The sequence below is a fragment of the Rhea pennata genome, chromosome 12 (genome assembly GCF_028389875.1).
Source record: "Rhea pennata isolate bPtePen1 chromosome 12, bPtePen1.pri, whole genome shotgun sequence".
NCBI lineage: Eukaryota > Metazoa > Chordata > Aves > Rheiformes > Rheidae > Rhea > Rhea pennata.
The window spans coordinates 14,227,669-14,241,117 of NC_084674.1; the positions used below are offsets into that span (position 1 = coordinate 14,227,669).

Here is a 13,449-nt window from a genome sequence, read left to right on the forward strand (position 1 = left end):
ATTGGGCTTGAATCACCAAATGCCCAAGATGACTTGAGTTGGCAGAAAAGCAGATGCAATTTTGCAACATCCCTTTTGGAAAGCAGAGCATGTCCAAGCCCAAGGGCATGCGGTCCCTACAGCCCACTCCCAAGACCACCACCATGCCAGGGCTACCAGTACACCTTCCACTAGCTCAGGGGTAATATTAGAGATACTGTTAGTCTGAGCTTAATGACAGTATCTGAGAGAGAAAGAGCTTCCTAAGTGCAAAATCAATCTTTTTCACATTGCCTGAAAGTCCTCCAGACATTACTAGCCCCTTTGATTAGGTCACAACCATACCAAAAAAAGAGACAGAATCATGGACATCATTTGTACCAGAAGAGCCAACGTTTAGGGTTTGGGGGAAAAGTGAGGAAGCAACCCATAATTCACCACTGTCACTGCAACATCCTAGAGCTAGTTCAAGATTTAGTATTTCCCCACGAAGCTGCTTTACAGCTATTCACTGAGTCAAGCCAGTGAGACTAAGGCGCCTGCAGACATTTCTCAGCCCGTTTCGAGACACAATCCCTACTCTAGGATTTGGAGGGAGAGGGCATAAACATTTTGTCTCTCATGTTCTTGGGTACTGGGCATCTAAGCCCAAATGCCACAGTTTCTCAGAGGGATGTATTTGCTGAATGACACAAGCTGCTTCAGGCACACAGTATATACTGGTTAGCTTTTTACCTGTAACCTTTGCCTTGAAGGGGCTGCCCACTATGTGGTTAGGTCCACCATATTTAACTCCAATTAAATAGTTTCCTGGAGCCATGGGTGTGTACATGACTTTGTAACCTTCTGGAGCTTCCTGGCAGTCCATTTTCACCTTTGATGGCCCTTCAATTGTAACAGAGAGGGTACCTGGACCAGCCTTGGTCGTGTTTATGAAAAACTCCGACTGTAACCCTAGAAAGACGTAGCACAGTAAGACACACTCTTCCTTAAACCCACTTGTTATAAAATAACTCTAAATTATTAAACAGGAACTCAGGATTCAATACAAGATTAGGTGACAATCCACCAAGTACTCGGTGCACAAATCTGCATTCATGGTGGGACAGCCGACCTTCACACCCAGCCTCCTGACGCAGCATCGGAGGGGGCCGGGAGGGCAGCCTAAGCTCCCCCGGTTACGTGCCCTGGCACTCGCTGCCATCAGAAGACTAGTTGGGAGAAAAAAAAGAACTGAACTCTCAAAATGGGAGTCTTTTCCCTGGGATTTGGAGCCTGCACTGGTACAGCCTTCTTCACTGCTAAGCTCCGGGAAGTTCACAGCCTTCTCCCTGAATGGATCATAAATCACCAGTGAAGGGCCCACAAGAAAGCAGCTGACACAGATGGGGTAAAGCCTTTGGAGGAGCTCTTGGAGGACACGGGTGTCTGAACTGCTCTGAAACAGCACTCCAAGCAGTTTGAGGAAACAAAAGCTCGTTTAATTACAGCATCTGGTTAGCATAGCCGAATTATTGCTGCTAATGCCTAGCCAATGACACCATGCCAGCAACACAAGAAAAATTTAAGTAAGGCTTTCAGTCCCCAAATAATTTACTGTCAAACCCTGGCTTCAAATACTTATCTTAGGGCTGTTGTATGAGAAACTGATGAGCAAGAATGAAGTGCTCAAGCTCAGTAAAAGGAAGCCAGTTACAGGAAAGTTCAATACAGCTGAGACTGAGGCATATATACAAAACGCGGTGATAAACTACAAAGAAGTTTGTCTTTCCACACGACACACTGCTGTGTTGCAATGCTGGAAGAACCCAGATCTGACACAGGGTTGTACCGTCCGCAGGTTTCTCAGGACTAGATCTGACTGCAGCAGCCTGCCAGTAGCATGCAAGACGGAAAGACTGACCACAGAGTGCTTGGGGTATGCCCCCCTTCTCTCCCCTCTCCTCCCTACTACCACTAGTAAACGGGTTATGCTAACATATCAGAACCTGCAGAAATGTTAATTTCCAAAACAGCAACTTTCACAGACTGGCAATAAAGCCGTCCTGCTCAGAAGTCACTGCTCTCGCCTCGGGCCGCAGCTGAAGGCTCACGTTGTTAGCCTGCGTGTTCTCCCCTTCCCCGGTGGATGGGTTTCAGGTACCCAGCCACCAGCTACCGAAATCTCTACACTGGATCATTGTTCGAAAATGCCGTCGGGGCTGTGCTCAGCAGCTCCCAGGGCACGGAGCTTTTAGCAGCGGCCAGCATTCAACAAGGCGGCACAGAGTAACTTTCCTGAAGTTAAACAGTCTATTTAGATTAAAAACAACCCCGAGCACCTTTATAGATGGAGAAAAATCCTCCCCCCGCTCCATTCCCTGATGCATCAGGGCCTAGTATTAATGAGAGCTTTTGTTTCCACCTATTAAAGCAGCACAAGCTATAATATCTTTATTCTACATAGTATATCCACATTTTTCCAAACCCAGTTGGTTGGTTTCTCCAGAACAGCAGAAGCTTTGGCTGAATAGCTGCAGTATTTTTTTTTTTCCCAGGGAAAAGAGTGCAAAATAAAACCCACAAATGAAAGAAGTAGATAGGATAAAGGGAACTGGCTATCACTGTGCACATCAAAAGGGGGAAAAAAAATCATTTTTACTCTTCTGTTCCACAGCTTGTGTGGCCCATTTAAGCATAGAGTTAAAAAAATAAAAGTGCATATTCCTGTAATGCTTTTGTATTTTCTTACAAATGCCAAAATCATACAAATGAAAAAAAAAAACTACATTCTTGAGATGAGAACTGTCAAATGGGAGAGCCAAAACAGTTAAATAGGTATCCGGCTTCCAAGAAGAGTCAGCATTTATGTAGCATCTGAAGCACATATAAAACACTTCAAACAGGACACAGTCCTCCATGTTCCCTAGATTTTACACACTGCATTACATTTAACCTGCGATTTCTCAGAGGCTCCAGCACCACCAATGGAGCGGGTACCCTGCTACCGAGAGAATTAAGGGGGGGGGGACACAAGTCGGAGCGCAACACTGGCAGCATGGGCCACCACAGCCAACTCAGTAACTGCACTCGCTACACAGACGGAAAGCTTCTGAAAACCCTCTTCTCCTGTTACTGCTCATTACCAAATTTGGTGAAAGACAGAAAAATAAAACCTATTGATTAACTTTGTGCCCCCTCGGTATTTTACAAGTTCTGGAGCACACACGCACTGCAGTCACTGACTCGCTCTCCAAAGGCTGCATAACTCTTCAGAAACCCTCCATCCTTTGCAGACTTCACGTGTGCGAGCTGCGCGCGTGGAACGGAGCCAAAGCATTTCCAGAGCTCCCGGGGACCACCTAAGTTGAGCTACGCTAATTGGCAGAGATTTGTAGCTGAGCTGCTAACCAGTTCACGTGAACTGGTGCTGCAGTTGCTGGTTTGCAGAGGTTTTAGTCCATCAAGGGTCAGCATAGCCTGAACACCTGCTAATTGCTGGTTATATGAATTCAGGAGCATGCGAGAAAGCAAAATTAGCCTCACCCAAGATGGCAGAGAACGTGTGTTAGTTTATCTGCGTCAGCAGGAGAGGTCATGTAAAAATACGCCTGGAGACAGCTTCTAGTTCTTTCAGAAAGCAAATAGCTTTGTACAAGAGCCCGAACGGAAGCGTTACCCGTGGTGCCGCTCTCCAGGCCGTGGCCGTAGGCGGTGACGAGCGCGGGATTGCCCGCCTGCCCAGGCTCGCCGACACGAACCTTGAAAGGGCTGCCCACCACGTGGCTGCCGTTAAACTTCACGTCGATTGAGTGAATGCCATTTTCATGGGGGATGAACCGAACAGCGTACTTATCTGAAAGAGAAAAGGGGCTTGGCTGATGTGGCAGGAACAGCATCAAAAAATTAAATTCAACGCTTGATTCTTTTTACAACCACCCAAGAAAGGCTTCTATAATTTTTGACGTATTTTGATCTCAGCTTAAGCAAACTCAGCTAGACAAGTTATTAAGCTCAAATTTAATTAGGAAAAATATTTATGACCGGAGGTGCCACGGATTCCATTTTGAACCTTGTCCTCTAAGAACTGATCTCAGTTGGCAACTATTCTCCAGGTTGAGCTTTATGGTTATGTCCTCACCTATGGACTAAAAGTGACAGTTTAATCACAGCCCAACCTGTTAGAGTAGAACTAACTGTGCACAGGACTTCTCTAAGAGAAGCAGCTGGTACAATGCAAGCCAAAACTCAAGTTGGCAGTGCTCCTCTGACACCATAGAAATTGCACCTTTATTTGAGAGTCACTTAGCAATTTGCTGATATTTAACTTTTTTTGTTGCATGTTAACCCAAAGGAGTGACTGACCTTCCCCAGCTGGGCAGTAGCTAGACTGGCACAGAACAAATAATTCATTCAGACTTTAACTTAAAACAGAAAGCTCATTCCTGAAGCAGGTGCTGACCTTTCTGTAGCGTTTGTTTGTATTCAGTTGCCTTGACATTTCATATGAAGGAGTAAGTGCAAGTTAAAAATAAACTACTAGCTAAAGATGGAAGCACAGCTTCAAATAGTGAGCTTCTTCACTGGCTAAATTCAACTGCCACATCATATTTCACCTTGCTTATTTATGAATAATATCACCGTACCCTCACTGGCAAGCCAAGACTTTATGCAAAAATCCTTTAGACTTCCCCCTTAAATGTCAGCATGTTATACAAGCCAGGGCTCAGTCACTTAATTAACTCTCTAGGAAAAACATGAAAATAAACCTGCTTGTCCAATTCTTCCTGAAGCTGTTGACAACGCTATTTGCCAAGCAAGGTGCTTATTCCTTTCATACGCTCTTGGCAAGGCAAAGGGACTAAACCCACGGGCGACGTGGCAGTAAGCGTGTTCTGGAGGCCACCCCGTTTGCTGTTGGTAAGCGCACTGGTGTCTCACCTGGCTCCAGTTCAGACACATGGCACTCTTCGACAGCTCCGGAAGGGCTGTGGACTTTAGCATCAATCTTGCCCTTTGCCCCGTTCAGCCTTATAGCAAAGGATGCTGGCTGATTAACCTTTAATCCAGACTCCTGAGAATGCAACAGTCAGGTTACCAAATTTACACTTTCATTTCAGACAGCGCAAGGTTTGTGGCAGAGAAATAACCACTTCAACACAAGTATTTAGATTTCAACAAAAGAGGTAAAGCTGTGACTTGAATTAACTCTTAAATCAGCAACAGCTTAAACAGATCTTTTGCTCTTACTAAGAGTGACAGATTTAAGAGTCACCGACACCCATGAGGCTGATTTTTTCCACAGCGAAAGAGTTTCTGGAAGCCGGATGATGCTCTGCCAAATTGGGCAAAGGCAGGTTTACAAGACTAGTCACCCGTTATCACTGAGGTTAGAGACCTCTGTATTCAGGCACTAGATTTAAAGGATGTTTAAGCTTTAGTTCCATTTTTAGCCTGTTCATTCATTCCAGATTCATTCAGGGGAAAAGCCTCTGATAATCCAGTTGTCTGAAAGAGTAATATGCATGCTTATATTTGCCACAAGAGGCTACATTTAGAACACCACCACAAAATGTCTTAAAATGAGAAAGTAATTTAAAGCTTGAAACCAGATGTCGCTGTGCTGTCGACCACCAGCATGGCGCGGTGCTGTTTGCTGAAGACAAGTCAGCTCAGCGTCCGTGCAGCAACAGGCATTGCAGCTAGAGCAGCTCACTCAGCCACTTGGCAGTAGTATTTTATGCTGAACATACTTTACCTGATTTCATTTGCAACTAAGTCCTGAAGAGGAAAATAAATGCAACTGAGTAGAACTGAGGTACAATAAATAAAGCACATCCCTCACGCAGGTATAGTGGAGACTGATGCTGCACATCAAACTCCTTTACAGAATACTCAGCTTTATCTGCCTCTCCAGGTCTTAGCTGAAGCGAGTATTCCTGTCAAAGAGTCTTTAAATGAAACACAAGAGAAACATCAATACCACAGTGACTAATTAACGCCCTTGTAACTCCTTGCTTAGAGGACTCGGAGAAGATACTATCAGATCAGGCTGTCATGATTCATTTACACAGCCAAGGTAGAGGAGTCCTGAAGCCCTGGTAAAGTTAATCCAAGGCAGGCACACAGAGGGGACATAGCAGAAAAAAATGCTAATTGCATATCACTACTTAATTAGGACAGAGGCACAGTATACTTAGACATGGACTTTCAGTCTCACTTCCAAGTTTCTGGCTTTGGAGGTTAAGTCAGGCCTTTAATGTTACTCGTACTTTAATACAAGTAACCACAAAAAAAAAAAAGTGGTAAGATTAATAGATGAGTCCAAACTAACTACAAAGCAGGAATTCACTCCTAGTGATTTGCTACTGTGTATGATTTATCTGAGCTGCAACTCTGTGGTTTTGTGACACCAGCCAGAGCAAATTTTTGCCCTGACTTCACTCTGGGGTCCTGTCTATCTGCCCACACAAATTCTCAAGCAAATCTGAAGTAATATCCCCACCAAGTTGGCCTACGCTATCTTGCCTGTGAGACTGCAGCTTTTAAGCCTACACACCAGCAGAGTAGCTCAGCCTGACAGCATGATCACTACTTGTTCACATTACTGCGTGTGTTCTTGCTTGGCCTCCCCTAGCTAACCAGGGGAAATCAAGCAAGCCTCAGAGCCTACACTGCTGCTCCAGTGCTATTTCTAGAGCCTCTTATTCTTAATTCCCAAACGTTACCACCTGGAATACCCTAATGTCTTCTGCCTTTGAATTCCAGCTAGCCAGAGCAGGCTTTAAGGAAAATAACCTCTCTCTGGCTGCAAGCTGAACTCGAGAACAGAGGCATCAACCAAGGCAATGTATCATTAACAAGAAAGGACAACTATTTTGGTCTCAGAGAACAAGGACGAAATCAGTCTGTGTGGTAAGTTATGAAGATGTTTCCTTGTGTCTCACCTGAAGGCTAGTGACAGTGAGCCTGCGAGCATCGTCTGATGGGGCGATGACAGGAACCAGGTAGGGGCTTTCTGGAATATGCTCATCATTGAACTTTATGGACACCTCATAGTTGCCTGGTGGGGGGAAAAAGAAAAAGCATTGAGTTTCCTTAATTTCCTTGGAAGTAACATTCCATGTTATTTCAGTACAGTTTGGTTTTGGTACACACCTGGCTCTTGAACTATGTATGATACACCACAAGATCCATCTTTATGGTCCTCAAAGGCAATTTCTGCTTTACTTGGGCCTTCTACAGCAATAGACAGTCCTCCAGCTCCAGCTTCTCTTGTCCATATACTGAACTCGGCTGTTGAAGCATTTGAGAGTGCACACAAGTTTAAGTTTGCTCTGGGTTTCAGTTACTTCCTAACAGAAGTGTAGCATTCCCTACAAAAGTGTTTGAAAAATGGTACCTTGTACCACGATCCTGGGGTACAATGCATAGCAGTTTCTCCAGGCAGTTTATATTAGCCGTGAATTACTGTATGGTACATCTTACAACTCCAAGTTTATTTTGTCAGAGCATTTAGTCTCCTAATTGCGTGTTTCCTGACTTCTCTGTGTGATGCAGCAATGTTTTTTCTTAAGTCTGTGTTTATCTACCAAGCACCACACAGCCTGGAGTGACTCTAGGCGTTACGCGAAGCCCTTCTCAAAGGGGAGGCTTTTCCAGCGGCCATCAGAAAACAAACCATCTGCACTGCAGATCTGTGTGCAGCGGGCATTTGAGTCAAACAAGACCAAAGGACTCACCTGGGACACCCGTCTCTCCACGCTCAAGCCCTGGGCCGCCAGCTCTTACTTTATGGGCTCCCCCCTCACCAAGTGGCCCCACGGTGAACTGGAAGGGGCTGCCTGGCACCGGCTGCCCTCTGTACTTGACATCCACAGTGTGGACCCCCATTTCTTGTGGTACAAAGCGGACACAATAGGTATTTTTGTCGGCTTCTACTATTTCCGCATCAGAGGTTCTTCCAGAGGGACTAGTTACCTCGGCTGTCATATCCCTGCAATCAATTTCTAACAAGAGAAAAAGCAAAGATTAGCAATTCCTAAAGCAATGGATCCAAGTACGAGCAGTGCGGATCAATACGCCAACGGGAGCTTTAGCTTTCATCTGTGTTGGGGAGGAATCACAGATCTCAAGGCCTTATTTTACCTGTCACAAGGCCAATGTAAGCTGGCAGTGCTGCCCAACAGCTCCTCACCCTCCCTTCCTCACTGCCAGATGCTATCCCTAACCTCTTGCTGACAACATTTGCACAGCTTTTAAACATATTTCCTCTAGAAACACTGGACCACAGTAAAAGCCTATGTAGCAGGAAGCAGCTAAGGAAGGCCAAAACCATCTTTGGGTACCAGTGCCAACTTAAACCAATCGTGCAACTACAGCATTTGTCACTTATGTTTGGTTATTCAGAGCAGCAGACTGCAGACAACATTTAATAGACATCATCAATAATAAAATGAAAGCACTGTTTGAAACTGCTTGTGCAAACAACGTATTTGTTCAAGACAATCTTGAGCCCCTGCATAACAGAGTAGCTATTAAGGTTGATAAGAAAAGCTTTCTTTTGGGAGCATGTTGCTTCAGGGCAGCTGGGCCATTTCCACCTTATGAGAATTCAGATTTCCCTTATTTGCAGGAAGTCAGTACCTGAATGTTTGTTTATTTAGTCACTCTGGAACTGCTAAAGCATGGTTAACCACTCACAGAAGTGAATACGCTTACAGAAGTTTTGCTCAGAACTAAAAAAGAGCTTATGCTGGTCAATGCAGAGGCCATGCTTCATTCTCACAGCATGAGTGCTTAAGGTAGCTCTGGACCTTAAAAGACAGGCTCAGCTCCCAACAGATGATCCAGCCGTAACAAAACACACTAGTTCTTTTGATTCAGCCTGCCTCTTCAACACCAAAGTGCTAGAAAATTGACACAGAGGTGGGGCAGTTTCTCCAGAGAGGCAACCTCCTGTATCAAATAGTTAAGATAATAATAATAGTAATAATAATTAAAAAAAAATGGGAATAGATGCAGAAGAGAGTGACAATGGGTCTGAGGGTTTTGCATTTAAAACAAGAGTTGAGCATAAATGATCATACAGTAAAGATGACAGAACGGGCACGTAAGTGTTAGTTTGCATTCGGAGCCAGATGCCTCCTGCTGAACAGCAAGCCCAACCAGCTACACCTTACCAAGTGCTGAAGAGACAGATGAAAAGGCTGGATATGTGCAGCCACCTAAGACTGGCCTACATGATTCACATTTGCCAGGCAGCAACACAAACCCTAACAGCCAAACTGATGACCTTAAAACCCTAAAGACAGGATGAGCTGTACAGCCCAGTCTCCAGCTTGTTTTACCCAGAACAGATTAAAGCCTTCCTGATGTTTATTTCTCCATATGTTGAGCATTGTCATGCTTATTTTTAGCAGTTTAAAGAGATTACACTATCAGTGTTTCTTTCCTAAACTGTCTTGATAAGAGGATGTCTTAACACTGAAGGTTCACACTTCCACTGCTTCAGGTGCACCCATACTATGCAAGGGCAAGAGAATGATTACGGGGAGGGGATGTTGCTTACCTGGAATTTTTAAGTTCAGGTCACATATGCTTCCAACTGTTGCAACAGAGGGAGCCCGTCTTGTTCGTGTAATACTCTCCTTAACTCTTCCTTCGCCACTTATCTTCACAGTAAATGGGCTGCCTGCAAGTAGCACAGTGAGTCATTCCTCTCCTCTAGTCATTACACACACCACATCAAGGGGAGGATTAAAAGTTTCCTCTAATTTCTAGTATACCACAGTGGAAGTTTTAGAGGCAATTTACTGCCAAGTCCAAGTGAAATGTGTCCATGTAACCTAAACAGCTTTGGATGCTTGCTTCCTTTGGAGGGTACTAGTTGGACCTTCCTGAATCTTTTGAGACTTGCAATTTGAGACAGATCGCAAAGGCCACCTGCAGTCCCACTGCACTGGCTAGCACAGGTGACTCTTGTTGTATGAGACAGCAAGCTGTCAAATACTCCTGCTTACCTGGAATATGCTCATCTGCAAATTTAGTGGACACAATGTACACTCCAGGTACAGTCGGGAAATAGGACACTTTGCAAGTTCCATCTTCTAGATCTTCAGTTTGGATATCTACTTTGCTGGGTCCTTCAACCGCCAGTGAGATCCCACCATAACCTACAATACAGCTAAGTTAACATCAAATTTCCATAGTGATATCACAGATTTGACATAAAACAGTCTAAACCCAAAGCAGTAGCTAGTCATCAGTTTTGTTTCAAACTGGGGACATAGGAGTTGCATGATGTCTTAAGTTTCTGTAGTCATATTAGATCATATTTAAGGCACAGGATATGTTCAGTTCCCCAAATACTCCAACCATATCCCCTTTACTTCATTAAGGCTAAGAAGTTACTTTCAAAGACTACAGTCAAGGCCCCACATCAAGCCAATAGGGAAGTATCTTCCTCATTTCTTTCTTGCCATACAAAATGATACTGGAATCAGCACTGTCAAATGAAAGACAAGCTTCTTTAGCGCTTCTAGGTTGGTCCCTGTTAGCTGTAAAGGAAAGCACTAACCAAGACAACATGAAGCATTTCAGAAGTCAGTGGCATTACCTAGTTCATATCTGAGAATAGTGACAGTCCCTGCCCAGTGCACATTTTGCATTACAAACTTTACAGCTTGTGACCTGGTGGATCCCACACTGAGGAAGAAAAGTAGCTGAGCAACACACACTGCCAAGAAAAGGACAGCAAGAACAGAGAGCAGCACTGGTCTCCCTGAGAGCGCAACTGCCTCTCAAAGCATCTTACAGTCCCTTTGCAAGGGAACTAACCTGCCTGTCTTGTGTCAACAATGAAGTCGCACATCTCAAATGTTCGTCCTTCGATCAAGCCACGTCCAGAAACTCTTGCTCGCCTGGCATCTCCTATCTCAGACTGGACTACTATGATTGTTACAGGGCTGTTTGGTACATGGCTCCCATTTTTCTTGATGCTGACCAGATGTTCTCCTACTTCCCGTGGAATGAACGAGATACCTACAAAACAGAAATGCGGCAAACTTCTACATCTTTTTTTTATGCATGCTATATTAGATTAAAAAGCTTTTATCGCACTAAGAAATGCAATACTGAAAGAGCACTCTTTACATGTATTGAAGCGTTGTTCTCAAATGGGCCAGAACACCATCCTCATAGGCTGACAAGTCGCAGCTTGGCCTGTCACACACAAGCTACCACAACAGTTCAGTTTTCATGCCCTTCTTTGGTCTTTGACCAACTGTATCAAATATCAACAACCACTTGGTTTTACAACACTCCAAGAAGGTGGAAAGAAACTGCAACTCATTTAACACAGCAAAGCAAACTGGAGCAGCAGCTGTTACACTCTTCTCTCAGATCAAGACTGTCAGAGCTTACCAATGTGGTTGTTGGGTAGCCTCTTCAGAAGACATGGCTCATCACGGCCTGATGGGGCTTTAATGCTAGCTGTTAGGAGACTGAGATCAGTCTCATTAATGTTCAGTAAAAAGTCAGCAGCAGAACCAAGCTTAACTTGGGACCGTCTTCTGCTATCATCTGCAGAAATAAAGAGAAAAGAGAAAATATTACAAGCTTAAGGATAGAACAAGATGGAGGACTTCACGTTCCTGCCACAAACCAGGTCTCCTGCTCTATCAGAGGTGAACATTCATTCTGAAGCAATCTCAGAAGTCCACACTTTATACCTGTGATCTTGGCTGTGAATGGACTGCCTGGGATATGCTTGTCGTTGTACTTGACTAGTATGCTGTATTCCCCAGGCAGCGTAGGCAGGTATGTGACTGTGCATGTTCCATCTTTGTTATCAATGCAGCTGATCTCTGCTTTTGAAGGTCCTTCAATAGCCAAATCCAGTCCACCTAGGACACACGAAGAACAGCACTTCTTTAAAACTTCAAGCACAGCAAAACCAAGGAGGTTTAAAGAGGAAAGAGGAAGCAAGATCTGTACCTGGCACTGCAAACACAGCTCAGATGTACATTTTCAAAGGACAGCAACAAAAAGGGTTTCAGTCCAATCCACAAAGGCTATTTAATCAATCCACAACACCATTTAATCTGCTAGGCTTACTTAAATGTGATTCCAGATCCAGTTATCATCCACTGAATCTAAGCTGCCTTCGTTTTACCATTAACTGAAATCAATCTCTTATACTCTGTACTGCATCTGAATCTATTTCTCTCAGGAAGTAGTAGTAAAACTGTTCTTATTGCACAGAAGTTACAGCTTGACAAAATCCATTTGCCTGATATTTGCACAAGTCATTATTTGTATCCTCTCACATGCACAGTTTGGAGTATATCGCAAATTATGCTCCAAATTTTAAATGCTGAGGCACATCGTGCTTCTAAGCAGCTTTCAGTTTAGAGTAAGACAGGTTTAAAGGACTTACCTTCTCCCGCATCTTCTGTGACAATGGTAAAAGTTGCTGGTTTATTGGCAACCCCATAAATGAGGCCAGGCCCATAAGCAGACACACTTCCACTGTTTGGATAATTCACATAAAATTGCAGAGGGCTCTCTGAAGAAAAAAAAGAAAGAACTTTAAGGATGAGTGACCTGGACTACAAGAACAAAACACACTAAGCTCCTCTGACCAACAGGATCTTACAGTTACTGAGATATATAGATCTTTGGTGCCATCATTATTTGAAGATACTTGATATCTGAACATACTTGAAGATATTTGAGGACATGTGATTCTTGATATTTAAAGATACTTGATTTCTGAAGGTATTTGAAAAATCTTACCGCAACTTTAATGCAGGTTAAAAATTAATAAGCCCGTTTTTCATTTCCAAAAGACTTTTTCGCATTTTGTTCTGAATTCAGACATGGCAATGTAAGACTTACTCAAATTACCACAGATGAAAGCTTAAATCATGTTGTAAAGGGTCTTATCTTTATATTTAGCACACTAAAAAAGAACATGGCTCAGAGAAGCAGTCTTTCAGGTCAGGTACAGATCTTGAGTTTTGCTAGTTCAGAATTAGGAACTAGCAAAGCATATCGCCTGGCTCACTGAACCCAAACAAGCACCATGTAGTCAGCACGTTTTGATAACCAGGGGGTAGCCCGAGGTTCGAGGAAAGAGAGAGTTTCTGCTAGAGAGTTAAGGGAGCTGGTGACTTAAGGACAAGAGATGAGAAAAGGAATGAAAGGGAGTAGTTTGTCAAAAAGCAGCCAGGAAAAAAGTAAGATTACAGTACAGCGTGCATGTGTGGTTTATTTTGTTGCAATGAGATGGAAAAGAAAAACTATCATATTTCAGCCATTTAGTCCTCCCCACAGATTGTAGCTTTTATGCCAATGCAGTTTTAAGGATAAACATATACTGTGACTCTTAGTTTTGCTGAGCACCAAGGCAGTAAGTTTCAACCTGAAAAAAATGGTAGTTTGAAAATTGTATGTTTCTTCTTCATAATAAAATGCCACAAAAGCTAG

At 43.7% G+C, this 13,449-nt stretch overlaps 1 protein-coding gene across 4 annotated transcripts in view; it reads right to left on the reverse strand.

The window, feature by feature from the left end:
- The window catches only part of FLNB (filamin B), a 79,785-nt gene that overhangs the window by 2,980 nt on the left and 63,356 nt on the right, over positions 1–13,449 (reverse strand). For 3 of the 4 annotated variants that reach the window (XM_062585302.1, XM_062585303.1, XM_062585301.1), the window contains 12 exons: positions 12,398–12,526; positions 11,691–11,864; positions 11,383–11,541; positions 10,798–11,001; positions 9,981–10,133; positions 9,530–9,652; positions 7,701–7,967; positions 7,117–7,254; positions 6,906–7,021; positions 4,900–5,032; positions 3,638–3,814; positions 715–933 (listed from right to left, as the gene is read on the reverse strand). In XM_062585302.1, the coding sequence (XP_062441286.1) occupies positions 715–933; positions 3,638–3,814; positions 4,900–5,032; positions 6,906–7,021; positions 7,117–7,254; positions 7,701–7,967; positions 9,530–9,652; positions 9,981–10,133; positions 10,798–11,001; positions 11,383–11,541; positions 11,691–11,864; positions 12,398–12,526 (1,992 nt within the window). The remainder of the gene's footprint in view (positions 1–714; positions 934–3,637; positions 3,815–4,899; positions 5,033–6,905; positions 7,022–7,116; positions 7,255–7,700; positions 7,968–9,529; positions 9,653–9,980; positions 10,134–10,797; positions 11,002–11,382; positions 11,542–11,690; positions 11,865–12,397; positions 12,527–13,449) is intronic. The other variant, XM_062585304.1, reaches the window with a different exon arrangement.